Source organism: Liolophura sinensis, chromosome 9, assembly GCF_032854445.1.
Source record: "Liolophura sinensis isolate JHLJ2023 chromosome 9, CUHK_Ljap_v2, whole genome shotgun sequence".
Classification (NCBI taxonomy): domain Eukaryota; kingdom Metazoa; phylum Mollusca; class Polyplacophora; order Chitonida; family Chitonidae; genus Liolophura; species Liolophura sinensis.
Window position 1 is genome coordinate 4,435,873 of NC_088303.1, and position 14,673 is coordinate 4,450,545.

The following is a 14,673-nucleotide window of genomic DNA, read 5'->3' on the forward strand; positions in this document are numbered from 1 at the left end:
ACAAGCGTTAGGCTTATCAACAGGTAAAGTTGTTTGGGTCAGCCTTAAAGACCACTCAGACAAGCGTTAGGCTTATCAACATGTAAAGTCGTTTGGGTCAGCCTTAAAGACCACTCAGACAAGCGTTAGGCTTATCAACAGGAAAAGTCGTTTGGGTCAGCCTTAAAGGACACTCAGACAAGCGTTAGGCTTATCAACAGGAAAAGTCGTTTGGGTCAGCCTTAAAGACCACTCAGACAAGCGTTAGGCTTATCAGCAGGAAAAGTCGTTTGGGTGAGCCTTAAAGACCACTCAGACAAGCGTTAGGCTTATCAGCAGGAAAAGTCGTTTGGGTCAGCCTTAAAGGACACTCAGACAAGCGTTAGGCTTATCAGCAGATAAAGTCGTTTGGGTGAGCCTTAAAGGACACTCAGACAAGCGTTAGACTTATCAACAGGAAAAGTCGTTTGGGTCAGCCTGAAAGAACACTCAGACAAGCGTTAGGCTTATCAACAGGTAAAGTCGTTTGGGTCAGCCTTAAAGACCACTCAGACAAGCGTTAGGCTTATCAACAGGAAAAGTCGTTTGGGTGAGCCTTAAAAGAACATTCAGACAAGCGTTAGGCTTATCAACAGGAAAAGTCGTTTGTGTGAGCCTTAAAGGACACTCAGACAAGCGTTAGGCTTATCAGCAGGAAAAGTCGTTTGGGTCAGCCTTAAAGACCACTCAGACAAGCGTTAGGCTTATCAGCAGGAAAAGTCGTTTGGGTGAGCCTTAAAGGACACTCAGACAAGCGTTAGGCTTATCAACAGGAAAAGTCGTTTGGGTCAGCCTTAAAGACCACTCAGACAAGCGTGAGGCTTATCAACAGGAAAAGTCGTTTGGGTGAGCCTTAAAGAACACTCAGACAAGCGTTAGGCTTATGAACAGGTAAAGTCGTTTGGGTCAGCCTTAAAGAACACTCAGACAAGTGTTAGGCTGATCAACAGGAAAAGCCGTTTGGGTGAGCCTTAAAGACCACTCAGACAAGCGTTAGGCTTATCAGCAGATAAAGTCGTTTGGGTGAGCCTTAAAGGACACTCAGACAAGCGTTAGACTTATCAACAGGAAAAGTCGTTTGGGTCAGCCTGAAAGAACACTCAGACAAGCGTTAGGCTTATCAACAGGTAAAGTCGTTTGGGTCAGCCTTAAAGACCACTCAGACAAGCGTTAGGCTTATCAACAGGAAAAGTCGTTTGGGTGAGCCTTAAAAGAACATTCAGACAAGCGTTAGGCTTATCAACAGGAAAAGTCGTTTGTGTGAGCCTTAAAGGACACTCAGACAAGCGTTAGGCTTATCAGCAGGAAAAGTCGTTTGGGTCAGCCTTAAAGACCACTCAGACAAGCGTTAGGCTTATCAGCAGGAAAAGTCGTTTGGGTGAGCCTTAAAGGACACTCAGACAAGCGTTAGGCTTATCAGCAGATAAAGTCGTTTGGGTGAGCCTTAAAGGACACTCAGACAAGCGTTAGGCTTATCAACAGGAAAAGTCGTTTGGGTCAGCCTTAAAAGAACACTCAGACAAGCGTTAGGCTTATCAACAGGTAAAGTCGTTTGGGTCAGCCTTAAGAGAACACTCAGACAAGCGTTAGGCTTATCAACAGGTAAAGTCGTTTGGATCAGCCTTAAAAGAACACTCAGACAAGCGTTAGGCTTATCAACAGGTAAAGTTGTTTGGGTCAGCCTTAAAGACCACTCAGACAAGCGTTAGGCTTATCAACATGTAAAGTCGTTTGGGTCAGCCTTAAAGACCACTCAGACAAGCGTTAGGCTTATCAACAGGAAAAGTCGTTTGGGTCAGCCTTAAAGGACACTCAGACAAGCGTTAGGCTTATCAACAGGAAAAGTCGTTTGGGTCAGCCTTAAAGACCACTCAGACAAGCGTTAGGCTTATCAGCAGGAAAAGTCGTTTGGGTGAGCCTTAAAGACCACTCAGACAAGCGTTAGGCTTATCAGCAGGAAAAGTCGTTTGGGTCAGCCTTAAAGGACACTCAGACAAGCGTTAGGCTTATCAGCAGATAAAGTCGTTTGGGTGAGCCTTAAAGGACACTCAGACAAGCGTTAGACTTATCAACAGGAAAAGTCGTTTGGGTCAGCCTGAAAGAACACTCAGACAAGCGTTAGGCTTATCAACAGGTAAAGTCGTTTGGGTCAGCCTTAAAGACCACTCAGACAAGCGTTAGGCTTATCAACAGGAAAAGTCGTTTGGGTGAGCCTTAAAAGAACATTCAGACAAGCGTTAGGCTTATCAACAGGAAAAGTCGTTTGGGTGAGCCTTAAAGGACACTCAGACAAGCGTTAGGCTTATCAGCAGGAAAAGTCGTTTGGGTCAGCCTTAAAGACCACTCAGACAAGCGTTAGGCTTATCAGCAGGAAAAGTCGTTTGGGTGAGCCTTAAAGGACACTCAGACAAGCGTTAGGCTTATCAACAGGAAAAGTCGTTTGGGTCAGCCTTAAAGACCACTCAGACAAGCGTGAGGCTTATCAACAGGAAAAGTCGTTTGGGTGAGCCTTAAAGAACACTCAGACAAGCGTTAGGCTTATGAACAGGTAAAGTCGTTTGGGTCAGCCTTAAAGAACACTCAGACAAGTGTTAGGCTGATCAACAGGAAAAGCCGTTTGGGTGAGCCTTAAAGACCACTCAGACAAGCGTTAGGCTTATCAGCAGATAAAGTCGTTTGGGTGAGCCTTAAAGGACACTCAGACAAGCGTTAGACTTATCAACAGGAAAAGTCGTTTGGGTCAGCCTGAAAGAACACTCAGACAAGCGTTAGGCTTATCAACAGGTAAAGTCGTTTGGGTCAGCCTTAAAGACCACTCAGACAAGCGTTAGGCTTATCAACAGGAAAAGTCGTTTGGGTGAGCCTTAAAAGAACATTCAGACAAGCGTTAGGCTTATCAACAGGAAAAGTCGTTTGGGTGAGCCTTAAAGGACACTCAGACAAGCGTTAGGCTTATCAGCAGGAAAAGTCGTTTGGGTCAGCCTTAAAGACCACTCAGACAAGCGTTAGGCTTATCAGCAGGAAAAGTCGTTTGGGTGAGCCTTAAAGGACACTCAGACAAGCGTTAGGCTTATCAACAGGAAAAGTCGTTTGGGTCAGCCTTAAAGACCACTCAGACAAGCGTGAGGCTTATCAACAGGAAAAGTCGTTTGGGTGAGCCTTAAAGAACACTCAGACAAGCGTTAGGCTTATGAACAGGTAAAGTCGTTTGGGTCAGCCTTAAAGAACACTCAGACAAGTGTTAGGCTGATCAACAGGAAAAGTCGTTTGGGTGAGCCTTAAAGACCACTCAGACAAGCGTTAGGCTTATCAACAGGAAAAGTCGTTTGGGTCAGCCTTAAAGGACACTCAGACAAGCGTTAGGCTTATGAACAGGTAAAGTCGTTTGGGTGAGCCTTAAAGGACACTCAGACAAGCGTTAGGCTTATCAACAGGAAAAGTCGTTTGGGTGAGCCTTAAAGAACACTCAGACAAGCGTTAGGCTTATCAACAGGTAAAGTCGTTTGGGTGAGCCTTAAAGAACACTCAGACAAGCGTTAGGCTTATCAACAGGTAAAGTCGTTTGGGTGAGCCTTAAAGACCACTCAGACAAGCGTTAGGCTTATCAGCAGGAAAAGTCGTTTGGGTGAGCCTTAAAGGACACTCAGACAAGCGTTAGGCTTATGAACAGGTAAAGTCGTTTGGGTGAGCCTTAAAGGACACTCAGACAAGCGTTAGGCTTATCAGCAGGAAAAGTCGTTTGGGTCAGCCTTAAAGGATATATGAAAAACTCTAATTATAAAAACAAAACTATGGTTTTAAAAAATGATGAAGGCTCTTCCAAAGAGAAAAGAAAAAGCTACACGTTTTATGTGTCCTTCAATCAGCCTTTCAGACCGAGTTATCATGCATGGCTTGTTCTATCAAAGCGATGTTTGTGCCCTCTTCCCGATCAAATCAAATCTGCAGTTGTCTGAACTCATCTAATGTGGAATGGAGGGCTAGGAATTTGCAAGGACAGTGATGTCAACAGTGCCAGTCTAACAGCTACACATATTACAACCAAACTTTTTTTTATTTTTTTACATATTTGACCCGTCAGATCAAGATATTTTTGCGAATTTGACACGGATAATCGTCATAATATCTAAGACGCCGACAATGAGATGAAGTGATGTCAAAATCTGATCGGCCTGCTGGTGCCTGATTGTTGCACGTAAGCTTCAGCCTGAACGGAATAGGTATGGACCTCTGCATACCCTGCAACAGAGAACACATTCGATAACACCCTAAAAGATCACCAAATGATTCTCAAGCAAACAGGTATTTCGCTTAGACACGATGATGAAGATTTGCCAAGTATATATTGAATATTCAAAATGTACAAATTCAAACATATGGTCATAATTATGATTTGCCTTTCCATGTTCTTAACACAAGCTCTACAGGAAGTTAAAACATTCAGTTATCCAGAAAAAGCCCTGATGTACAATGCATGTGCATACGAAATATGCTAAAAGACAATGACCGGGGAATGAGATTTGAAAGCTTCAGTGCAGTATAAACATGTATCCACGTCGGACTTCTCGATTCTCTATACTATAAGCCCTCATCAATATATAAACATGTATCCACGTGGGACTTATTGACACTCAATACTACAATCCCTCTTCATTATATAAACATGTATCCACGTGGTGCTTCTCGATTCTCTACACTAGGATCCCTCATCAGTATATAAACATGTATCCACGTGGGACTTTTCGATTCTCTACACTAGGATCCCTCAGCAGTATATAAACATGTATCCACATGGGACTTCTCGACTCTATATACTACAATGTCTCATCAATATATGAACGCGCATCCAAAATGGACGTCTAGACTAATCAAGGTCTATTCCTTGCCTTTGAAAGCCGATTGTTTTGCTCTTTCAAAGGCAGGCATTTCATAGAACGTGGGGCTTCTCGAATCTCTACACTACAATGTCTCATCAGTATATAAGCATGTATCCACGTGGTGCTTCTCGATTCTCTACACTGCAATGTCTCATCAGTATATAAACATCGATTCTCTATACTATAATCCCTCATCAATATATAAACATGTATCCACGTGGGACTTTTCGATTCTCTACACTACAGTGTCTCATCAGTATATAAACATGTATCCACGTGGGGCTTCTCGAATCTCTACACTACAATGTCTCATCAGTATATAAGCATGTATCCACGTGGTGCTTCTCGATTCTCTACACTGCAATGTCTCATCAGTATATAAACATGTATCCACGTGGGACTTCTGAACTCTATAGGCTACAATGTCTCATCAATGTATAAACATGTATCCCCGTGATGTTTCTCGACTCTCTACACTACAATGTCTCATCAATATATAAACCTGTATTCACGTGGGACTTCTCGACTCTATATACTACAATCCCTCATCAATATATATAAACATGTATCCACGTGGTGCTTCAAGTTTCTCTACACTACAATGTCTCATCAATATATAAACCTGTATCCACGTGGTGCTTCTCGACTCTCTATACTACATGTACAATATCTCATCAATATATAAATCTGTATCCACGTGGTGCTTCTCGATTCTCTATACTACAATATCTCATCAATATATAAACATGTATCCAGATGGGACTTCTCGATTCTCTACACTACAATCCCTCATCAGTACATAAGCATGTATCCACGTGGTGCTTCTCGATTCTCTACACTACAATGTCTCATCAATATATAAACATGTATCCACCTGGGACTTTTTGATTCTCTACACTACAATGTCTCATCAATATATAAACATGTATCCAAGTGGTGCTTCTCGATTCTCTACACTACGATCCCTCATCAATATATAAACATGTATCCACCTGGGGCTTCTCGACACTCAATACTACAATCCCTCTTCATTATATAAACATGTATCCACGTGGTGCTTCTCGACTCTCTACACTACGATCCCTTATCAATATATAAACATGTATCCACATGGGACTTCTCGATTCTCTACACTACAATCCCTCATCAATATATAAATATGTATCCACGTGGGACTTATTGAGACTCAATACTACAATCCCTCTTCATTATATAAACATGTATCCACGTGGTGCTTCTCGATTCTCTACACTAGGATCCCTCATCAGTATATAAACATGTATCCACGTGGGACTTTTCGATTCTCTACACTAGGATCCCTCAGCAGTATATAAACATGTATCCACATGGGACTTCTCGACTCTATATACTACAATGTCTCATCAATATATGAACGCGCATCCAAAATGGACGTCTAGACTAATCAAGGTCTATTCCTTGCCTTTGAAAGCCGATTGTTTTGCTCTTTCAAAGGCAGGCATTTCATAGATATCTTATCTCATTTGGCCTTCTTCAGTTCTATACCTTATTCAGGTAACTATTCTTTGGATAGTGAATACGAGTAATCCTGGATTTGTTGAATAACACCAACTTCATAAAGCGCATACCTTTACATAGACCAAAAGTGAACAGCTGGTGCAGCTGTTCTATCAGGTGGACCTGAAATGAAATTTTAAAAAATCAACAACAATAAACAAAGATGCATCAATACAGAAATCACAGATTTTACATGTGGAGAGATGGCTGCGTCTTGACTCAATTTTCTAGGCTGCTATGACAGCCAAGACACCATTTCCGTCATATTAAACTTCATATACTCACATACTTCCTTAATAAAAGCCAGTTTTTGTATTCTGTGATCTGGTATGTAAATGAATGAATAATTATAGCTTAATTATAACTTAACTATTGCACATCTGCAAGAGTTAAACCACACTGTGACGAATCTGATATGCATTTAACCTCAAACTATTTACACAAACTATACAATAACAAAAATATAACAAAGTTTAATAAAGCATCAGTTTTAACAGACTGTTGTCTCCATAAGCCATTTCGACACGAGGTCTCATTCTAACGTCATTTCTTGCAGTCACTCGGTAAAATAGGTAAAGCTTATCCAAGAGTGATCGATCGTGTTATTTTTGGTCCAGGTTACAGATAGGCGCTACAGATGGTTTCAATAAATAGTCCCATGGATGTCCTCTCCAACCCTTCCAGGACATTGACATTATAACCGGTACTGACCTTACCCTTGCACCACAATGTCTATAACAATGCCTAGTACAAACTACACATATGCCGTTGTTGTTGTTCATTCTTTTTTTACCATGACATGTTGACAAACGTGGTATGCCACTCCTCCTCCCACCCCCTAACAACCCCCACTACGCATGTTTACTTTGCTCAGTCATTCCAATCCTTTCGCTCATACCCCTAACAGCACATGCGCATTTACATCATTCTCACCACTTACAAATTGTGTACTGAAATGTTGAACAAGGCCATGGCAAGGTCGAATGGGGTCAGGGTGATTAGGCTGGCTATGATGTCAGAGAAAAACGAAAACGATGTTTCTCTTATTAATAAACCTATATGTACGGTAAATGAAAAGCTTATATTCACATTCTCTTTTACTAAAAATGCACAGCGGACACTTAAAACATTTCTGCGAAAGGACATTATATAGTGGTCATAAACAAGCCCATTTGCGCCGCACATGACCCAAAGGTCAAACTTATCTGGTGGTGTCGTCAAACAACGCGTGGCAGCCACACAGTGAGGCTCGGTGTTGGAAATGATCAGCGCGCACAAGCAGTAGATATTTGTCAAATATTGTTCAAATTCAACGATGGATCTAAGTGGAGCCCAACAAAAAGCAGGTCGGTTTCCCTTCGGTTTTGTTATGTAATACAACAAATTATGCAAAACCGGGCTTTATGATTTTGACTCCATGTCATGCAAGTCCTATAATTTCTCAGTAATTTTGCGCGCAAAACAAATCACGCACAACAACGAGATAAGGTAAATTATACAGTTATAGTTTCTTGACATCATTCAATAATTTGTGTTAAAGTGGGCCCAGTGGAACAAGGCTCCCCGATCAAATAAATATATATGTTCTGTATGTAGGGCGCCAAATCACTCACACAAGCCTTCAGTCGTACGCCATCTTGTTATTCTTCATCAACATATATTTGTTAGAAATATGCCATGCATCCTCTCCATAATTATTCTACACCAAAATATAACTGGTGTTTACCACACTAACGTTCTTGTATGTGACTGCATGTAAAGACCTATATCCTTCAGTTTTAAATGTATACATTCAGCCTCTGTCAATGCGACAATTGTAATCTGTACCAGCGTTTAGCTTTAAAGAGACACATTGCCGACGGCGAAAAAAAGGTACTGTTAGTTTAGGCGCCATCTACATAAACTTGAGACTGTCTAGTGACTTGTGTCTGACTTTAAATAAACAATTAAATGATCTGTTTTATCCATGGCTTTTTGGACTGGGTAACCTATTGCCTTGACGATGGGAGATGTTCAGTGAGCTTCAAATGTCAGACACGTTATCGTGTTGTAATTATGCGACCTACCATGTACATGTAATTTCAGTTCTGCAGCGCAGATTATTGGGAATTACAAATATTTTATAATATATCATCGACAGAAGTGAAGGCACCAAAACGAATTGCCAGTCCTCGAGTGACACTGAAGAACATGAAGGATATTTTGAGTTTGCTACTTTCCCCGAGGGTAGGACATAAACCATACTTTGTTGCGTCTAAGCTGAACAATCAACTCTCTGTGGGTGGTGACTTTACCATACTTTACCAACTTCACCATAGCAGCCTTATTGAAACGATAAATTATGTAAACACGATCAGTACACTCTGATATTCTGTCTGTTGTCAAACTGTTGTCCCATGGTGACAGCTTGCATTTTCTGGCGCCAGCTGAAATAACAGTTGAGGTGTATTAGGCTTGACAGGCTCCCGGCAGGCCTAATAACAGAGCAAAATAATATACCAGGATATATGGTACCCTAGGGCAGTATAATAACCTATAATAGTACCGGTATCCTAGGTTACCATATATTCTAGTACCATTATTTTATTTTGCTCTAGGCCTACGGTTGGTTCCAAGTGCCTGTGCCTAAGCATTTGGTCATATGGTCATTTTGTACTAACACTACGGGAGCTAATTAAACCACCACCGGATGACCCGAAGTGACCGGACATCTTTGCGTGCTTCCTTGGATTCAGCAAAGACATCGTGATCAAAGAGATTTACAACAACAACAATTTCTATTTATAAGTTCCTCTCTTTTCAAACATGAATGAATCTCCAAAAAAGGTAAAATATAGGCCTACCATCGATCGATGACTTCAAAATGCGCTACTGAGTAGAAATGAGACTGAATGTTCCAATGTTGAACGAAAACCCGGGCAACTCGAAGTTATCCCCCTTTATAAGCCATTCAGGCAGCAAAGGTGAATTACTGTTTGAATAGTTCAGAGGCTGGGGGCAAAAAAATAGGGGCAAAATCTCGAGGTGATTGCATGCAGTGGTCGAGTTTTTGGCAGAAAACACCTGTGTAACGTCTCATGTGCACCCAGCGATGGTCAGTTCATACGTGATAATAACTGATATCTACTATACACCCGTATGTGGGACGGTCTAGCAGCAACCAGCCGATGGTCGTGGGTTTCTTTTATTAATACATTTTTCCATTGGTAATTTAGAATATAATAACACAATATTTTAGAATGTAATAACGCAACATCTGAGCAACAAACGGACTCAAAAACAAGATGTCGCCGTTGTTGATGTATAGTGTTGATTATTTCGCGGAGCGCATTTGGAATTTATGAATTTATTTAGTAATTCCCCATATATTGATGTTGATGACCAGAAAATATGGCATTGGCGAGAGTATGGTAAATACAGCATATAGATATATATGTACCTAAATTTGTAGAAAGATCGAAACGGATTGCTCTGTCGTTGACCGTACGACAAGAGGATTGTCAATTTTGAAATTGTAAATTATCCTGACTTGGCCAACAATATACAGAAGGATCCTGCATATAGCATGTATCTGGCCTTTTGCATTTGTTAGATAATATGTGTTATGTGATGATTTCAATCACCGTCACACGTTATTAGTGAAAAAAAACTTGTGTTTGAAAGTTATTCCACTGAACGCCTTCACTCTACGTTATATAAGTTTACAATGAGTGTAATTCTTTCGTAAGTAAATATGGACAGAGCGTCCAGAATCTCTCGCACCCTGCTTCATAATTCTGTCCAGTTCCGCTTAAGCCGGGGCTAGGGGCTTAGATTGCCGCTTTGGATATATGAACATTTGAGAGCCCGCGAAAAGCAACGCGAAACTGAGATACATATTTTATTATCGACAACTTATATTCAAGCATGGTATATACGACTTAGATCTATGCGTTGAAACAGACATTCGTATGAAAGCCGTCAACTATTAAGGATGTTCCAGGTCAATAATCGCAATGCCAGTTCCCAAAACGACGTACAACACAAACCACAAAAAAACTAATAAAGTATATAAAGTATGAAAATAGGACGGAATCTTTGAAAGAGAAGCAGTCAACGGTTTTCAATGATGTTTGAAAGACGCAAGGTATATTCTAGACGACTGAGTGAAAACGGTATTGAAATTGTGTACCATGTTAGCGTATCAGTTGTCGATAATAAAATATGTATCTCAGTTCCCCTTTGATTGCAGCTATTCATACATTCAACGTTTCAAATTAATTCAACACGATGAAAATACGGCTCCGGGTTAAGCGGAATTAGCAACCTGCGGATGGTCGTGGGTTTCTCCCGCCGCCTCTGGCCGGTTTCCTCCTCTCATAATACTGGCTGCCTGCAGATGTTCGTGGGTTTCCCCGGGCTCTGCCCGGTTTCCTCCCACCATAATACTGGCCGTACGTGGGAAGGTCTGACAGCAACCTGCGGATCGTCGTGGGTTTTTCCCGCCGCCTCTGGCCGGTTTCCTCCTCTCATAATACTGGCTGCCTGCAGATGTTCGTGGGTTTCCCCCGGGCTCTGCCCGGTTTCCTCCCACCATAATACTGGCCGTACGTGGGAAGGTCAGGTAGCAACCTGCGGATCGTCGTGGGTTTCCTCCCGCCGTCGTATAAATGAAATATCGTTACCCTAAAAACATGGCATCTGAAACCTAAGAACGCCACTTTGCGTGTCATCGTTCATGTTTCAGAAGTAAAAACAGTGAAATTTACCGACCCAGACGGGCAGAAACTGCCACTATTAACAATCGGATACGCCAAGGTGTTCCCAATAAAAGGACTTCAAGAAAACTTCCACAAACTCCAAGATTTGAAGTTCAAAAATGATGACATTATCGTGACGGCATATCCACGATCAGGTATTGAACAGCGTATCCGTGTCAGGTCACATGACCGTACATCTTTCTTCTCGCCTTTCCCCCCATATTTGTAGAATATATAAAGGTATGTGTAAAACATCATTTTGAATCATTCTGAATTTTTATGAACAGGCTTCTTTATTGTTTTTTTTTAACATAACCTGTGTGACTACATATACATATATAGTCGGCTGGCCAAATGTTTATTCATTGCTGTTCTAATATGTTAACAGGTATGCATTTCATCTGGGAAATCGTGCACATGTTAAAACAAGGCTCATCCGAATACATAAACACTGATAAAGAAATTGAATATCTAGAAATGTTTTACTGCAACGATGTCGCCAGCAAATCAGACCGAGTCATCAAAACCCATTTACCACCAGAGTTGATGCCGACAGATTACATGAACCGGAAATGCAAGTTCATCCATATTTATCGTAATCCCAAGGACACTATGGTGTCACTATACAATAAATGGACGAATGCTAAGGAGCTCCTTGGGTACACTGGGACGTTTTCAGGCTTTTTCGAGCTGGCAATGGAAGGCCACAGTAAGTGTGAGAAACCGACAACTGACATTGTTAGGAACTGTGTTAAACATCTGGAGGTGCTCTTGATTGTTTTTTTGCTCTTGTTTTTTTTATCCTGGCTTGGTTCTGTTTCTTTCAACCGTATATAGAGTCGTGGTCTTTGTGATGCTGTTCAACACACATCAGTGAAAGAAAAGCAGTAAGATTGCAAATAGCTAAACTTTTGAAATATGTGGCGCTAATATAGTTCTAGTTTGTGAACAATACGCTCCGCTTGCACTGGAATTGACGAAGTCTTGATTTCTCGAGTCATTATCGATTCAAACGATGGACTGCTTTAGATTTATAGCCAACTCTCACATTTATGTCTCCGTCTCCTATCCCTCAATAAAATCTTTACCCGTAACTTTCATACTCGTACCATCTTTGCATAGTGTGCTGTAATCCTCGAGTAAACCTCAAGTCCTCAGCTGCTTGTCAGCAAGCCCGTCGATCCTCAATGGCTCGTTGTAATCATGGCGTCGTATGGTGCAACGTTACATGCGCCAACTGTTTAACTAGGCTACCCCAGACCAAACGTTCCTTGTACTGTCATTTATTTCTCTGTGAATATTCAGTCGTAAGTTTGAGCCGGAGAACGGTAAAAGTTGGAACCAAGCTGTTGCCATGCACGTATGTTTGCAAGAGCGTGTACTGAGTTCGTGATGTTTATTGGTAAACGTTTAATCTAATGTAAAAATTCAGCATTTTTATCTTTCAGTTGAGGCTGGGAATTGGATTACATTTGAATTGAAATATGAAGAGTTTTTCAAAATCAACCCGAACGTCAGAGGTCTAATGATGAGCTATGAAGACTTCAAACTGGTAAATCTCAATTCTACATCAGGTCATCACAGTGCTTACCAACTATTACCATTAGAGCAGTTGTGATCTTTAAGCTTTACAAGAAAAGACAGTATCAGACCAAATGTATACATGCATTGGTCAGTTATCCCACATAAACCATAAAACGCTAACCTTTTTGTTTTTTGATGATGCATAACACAGATGTTGCAGTTCAAAGTAAGCCAAATCGCCCACGATGAGAAAATGGAAAGCGCCGCTATGTTATCAATTTTAACCAATCAAACGCGAGTTGTTTTTATGTTCCTATACACGTGGGTATACACGTGACGTTAAATTCATGGCGCCTTCCATGGCTTGATGAGAATTCCAGTTCAAAAAGGAGTTACCAAAGTTCGTTAAAATTTCTGTGACCGTTTAGATCTGTTTCCATCTCTCTTTTCAAATAACTAAGGTTAAATAATTTGCCGTCTTTTCTTTTAGGCACAACTACATCTCTAATGTGAATAAATGGATGAATTATTACGTCATCAATGTGACGAGATAATATTTATCTGAAAAAGATATTTTATTGCAGAAACCAATTTCCAGCATCAAGAAACTGTCAGAATTTCTGGAACTTGACCGAGATGACGACATAATCGCTTCCATTGCCAACGCCATGTCATGTAGTACGATGAAAGCCGCAAAGCTACCCGAGGACAACATGCGTAAGTGAAAGAAAATACACTCAGCGTTCAGATGAAACTGGGGGGTTTATAGATATGGCTTTAAGTGAGAGAGACCCTGCATCTGAAGGAATCGACATATCTTGAGAAAAAATAACACAGTAGTTTTCTGCCTGTAGGAAAAGGCTGTACAGCTATATACTTTATGAATTTACAGCCTGTGATAAAAATGCTACAATTTTATTTATTTATTTGGTTGGTGTGCTACTCGGTACTCAACAATATTTCGCTTATGCATCGGCGGCCAGCATTATGGTGGGAGAAAAGCGGACACAGTCTTTGGAAAACCCACGACCACCCACAGGTTTTAACAGATCGTCACACGTACGTCCGGACAAGAAGCCAACATGAGCTGGACTTTAACACACAGCGACCGCATTGGCGAGAGGTTTCTGGGTCATTGCGCCGCGCTGGCACGCCAATCACCTCGGCCACGGAGGCAAGTAAAGTGCCCCAAGTTACTGCGTAGAGTGAAGGGATAACTAACATGGATATATACTATTTATATTACAAAACTGGTTTCTCTTGTTTTGGTCCAAGGAGACTGGAAGGACTGGTTTACGGTTGCCCAGAACGAGAGGTTTAACGAAGAATACAAGCGTAGAATGAAGGACTCTGCACTGTACAGCAAGGATGTGTTGTAAGTGAGGACACCTGAACGGCGGTCAGCTACAGCAAGATTGATGTGTTAAACGTTGTGGTCAAAAACATGACGGTGGCCCGTTTGCGGGTGGCGGAAATGGAAATGTCACGAGTAAACCCCTAACCTTCAGCTAGAACCTGTAGACGTAAAGTCGGGGCCGATAGCCGAAGTCAGACTTGCGACTTAATTGTCCAAGGGCCTGATAGCCTCGAATTTATTGTGGATTATTGCGTGAAAATGACTATTTGTGTATTTTGGGTAAATAAAGTTCTTTTTCTTCACTGGCATTGTTGTGCTGTCCAGTCAGATATATTCTGTACGTCAACATCTGGACATGTATACGTCCATTAGAGCCAGACCTTTTTATAAATGATGCCTGACAGATCTCATGATAAACAGAGGCCCCTGAATAATGAACAAATGTGCAAATCTTCATGTACGTTCGGTGCCAGAATCAATTCCTAACATTGACATTTCCATGACTAATTGGATGGTACTGTGCTCATGATAGATTTACCCAAGTGGGTTTAACTGATCTATGTTTACTCCAGAATATTTCACTTATACAACAGCGGTCAGTGTTTCTAATAGTGGAAGAAGA

At 41.3% G+C, this 14,673-nt stretch overlaps 1 protein-coding gene across 1 annotated transcript; it reads left to right on the forward strand.

Moving 5' to 3' along the window:
• Positions 1 to 7,663: 7,663 nt before the first annotated feature.
• On the forward strand, positions 7,664 to 14,352 carry LOC135475145 (sulfotransferase 1C4-like). The gene is made up of 6 exons (XM_064754910.1): positions 7,664 to 7,777; positions 11,158 to 11,325; positions 11,559 to 11,879; positions 12,619 to 12,722; positions 13,279 to 13,411; positions 13,970 to 14,352. Exons 1-6 carry the CDS (start codon positions 7,747 to 7,749, stop codon positions 14,071 to 14,073), a joined length of 861 nt encoding a protein of 286 aa, XP_064610980.1. The 5' UTR covers positions 7,664 to 7,746; the 3' UTR covers positions 14,074 to 14,352.
• Positions 14,353 to 14,673: the final 321 nt, after the last annotated feature.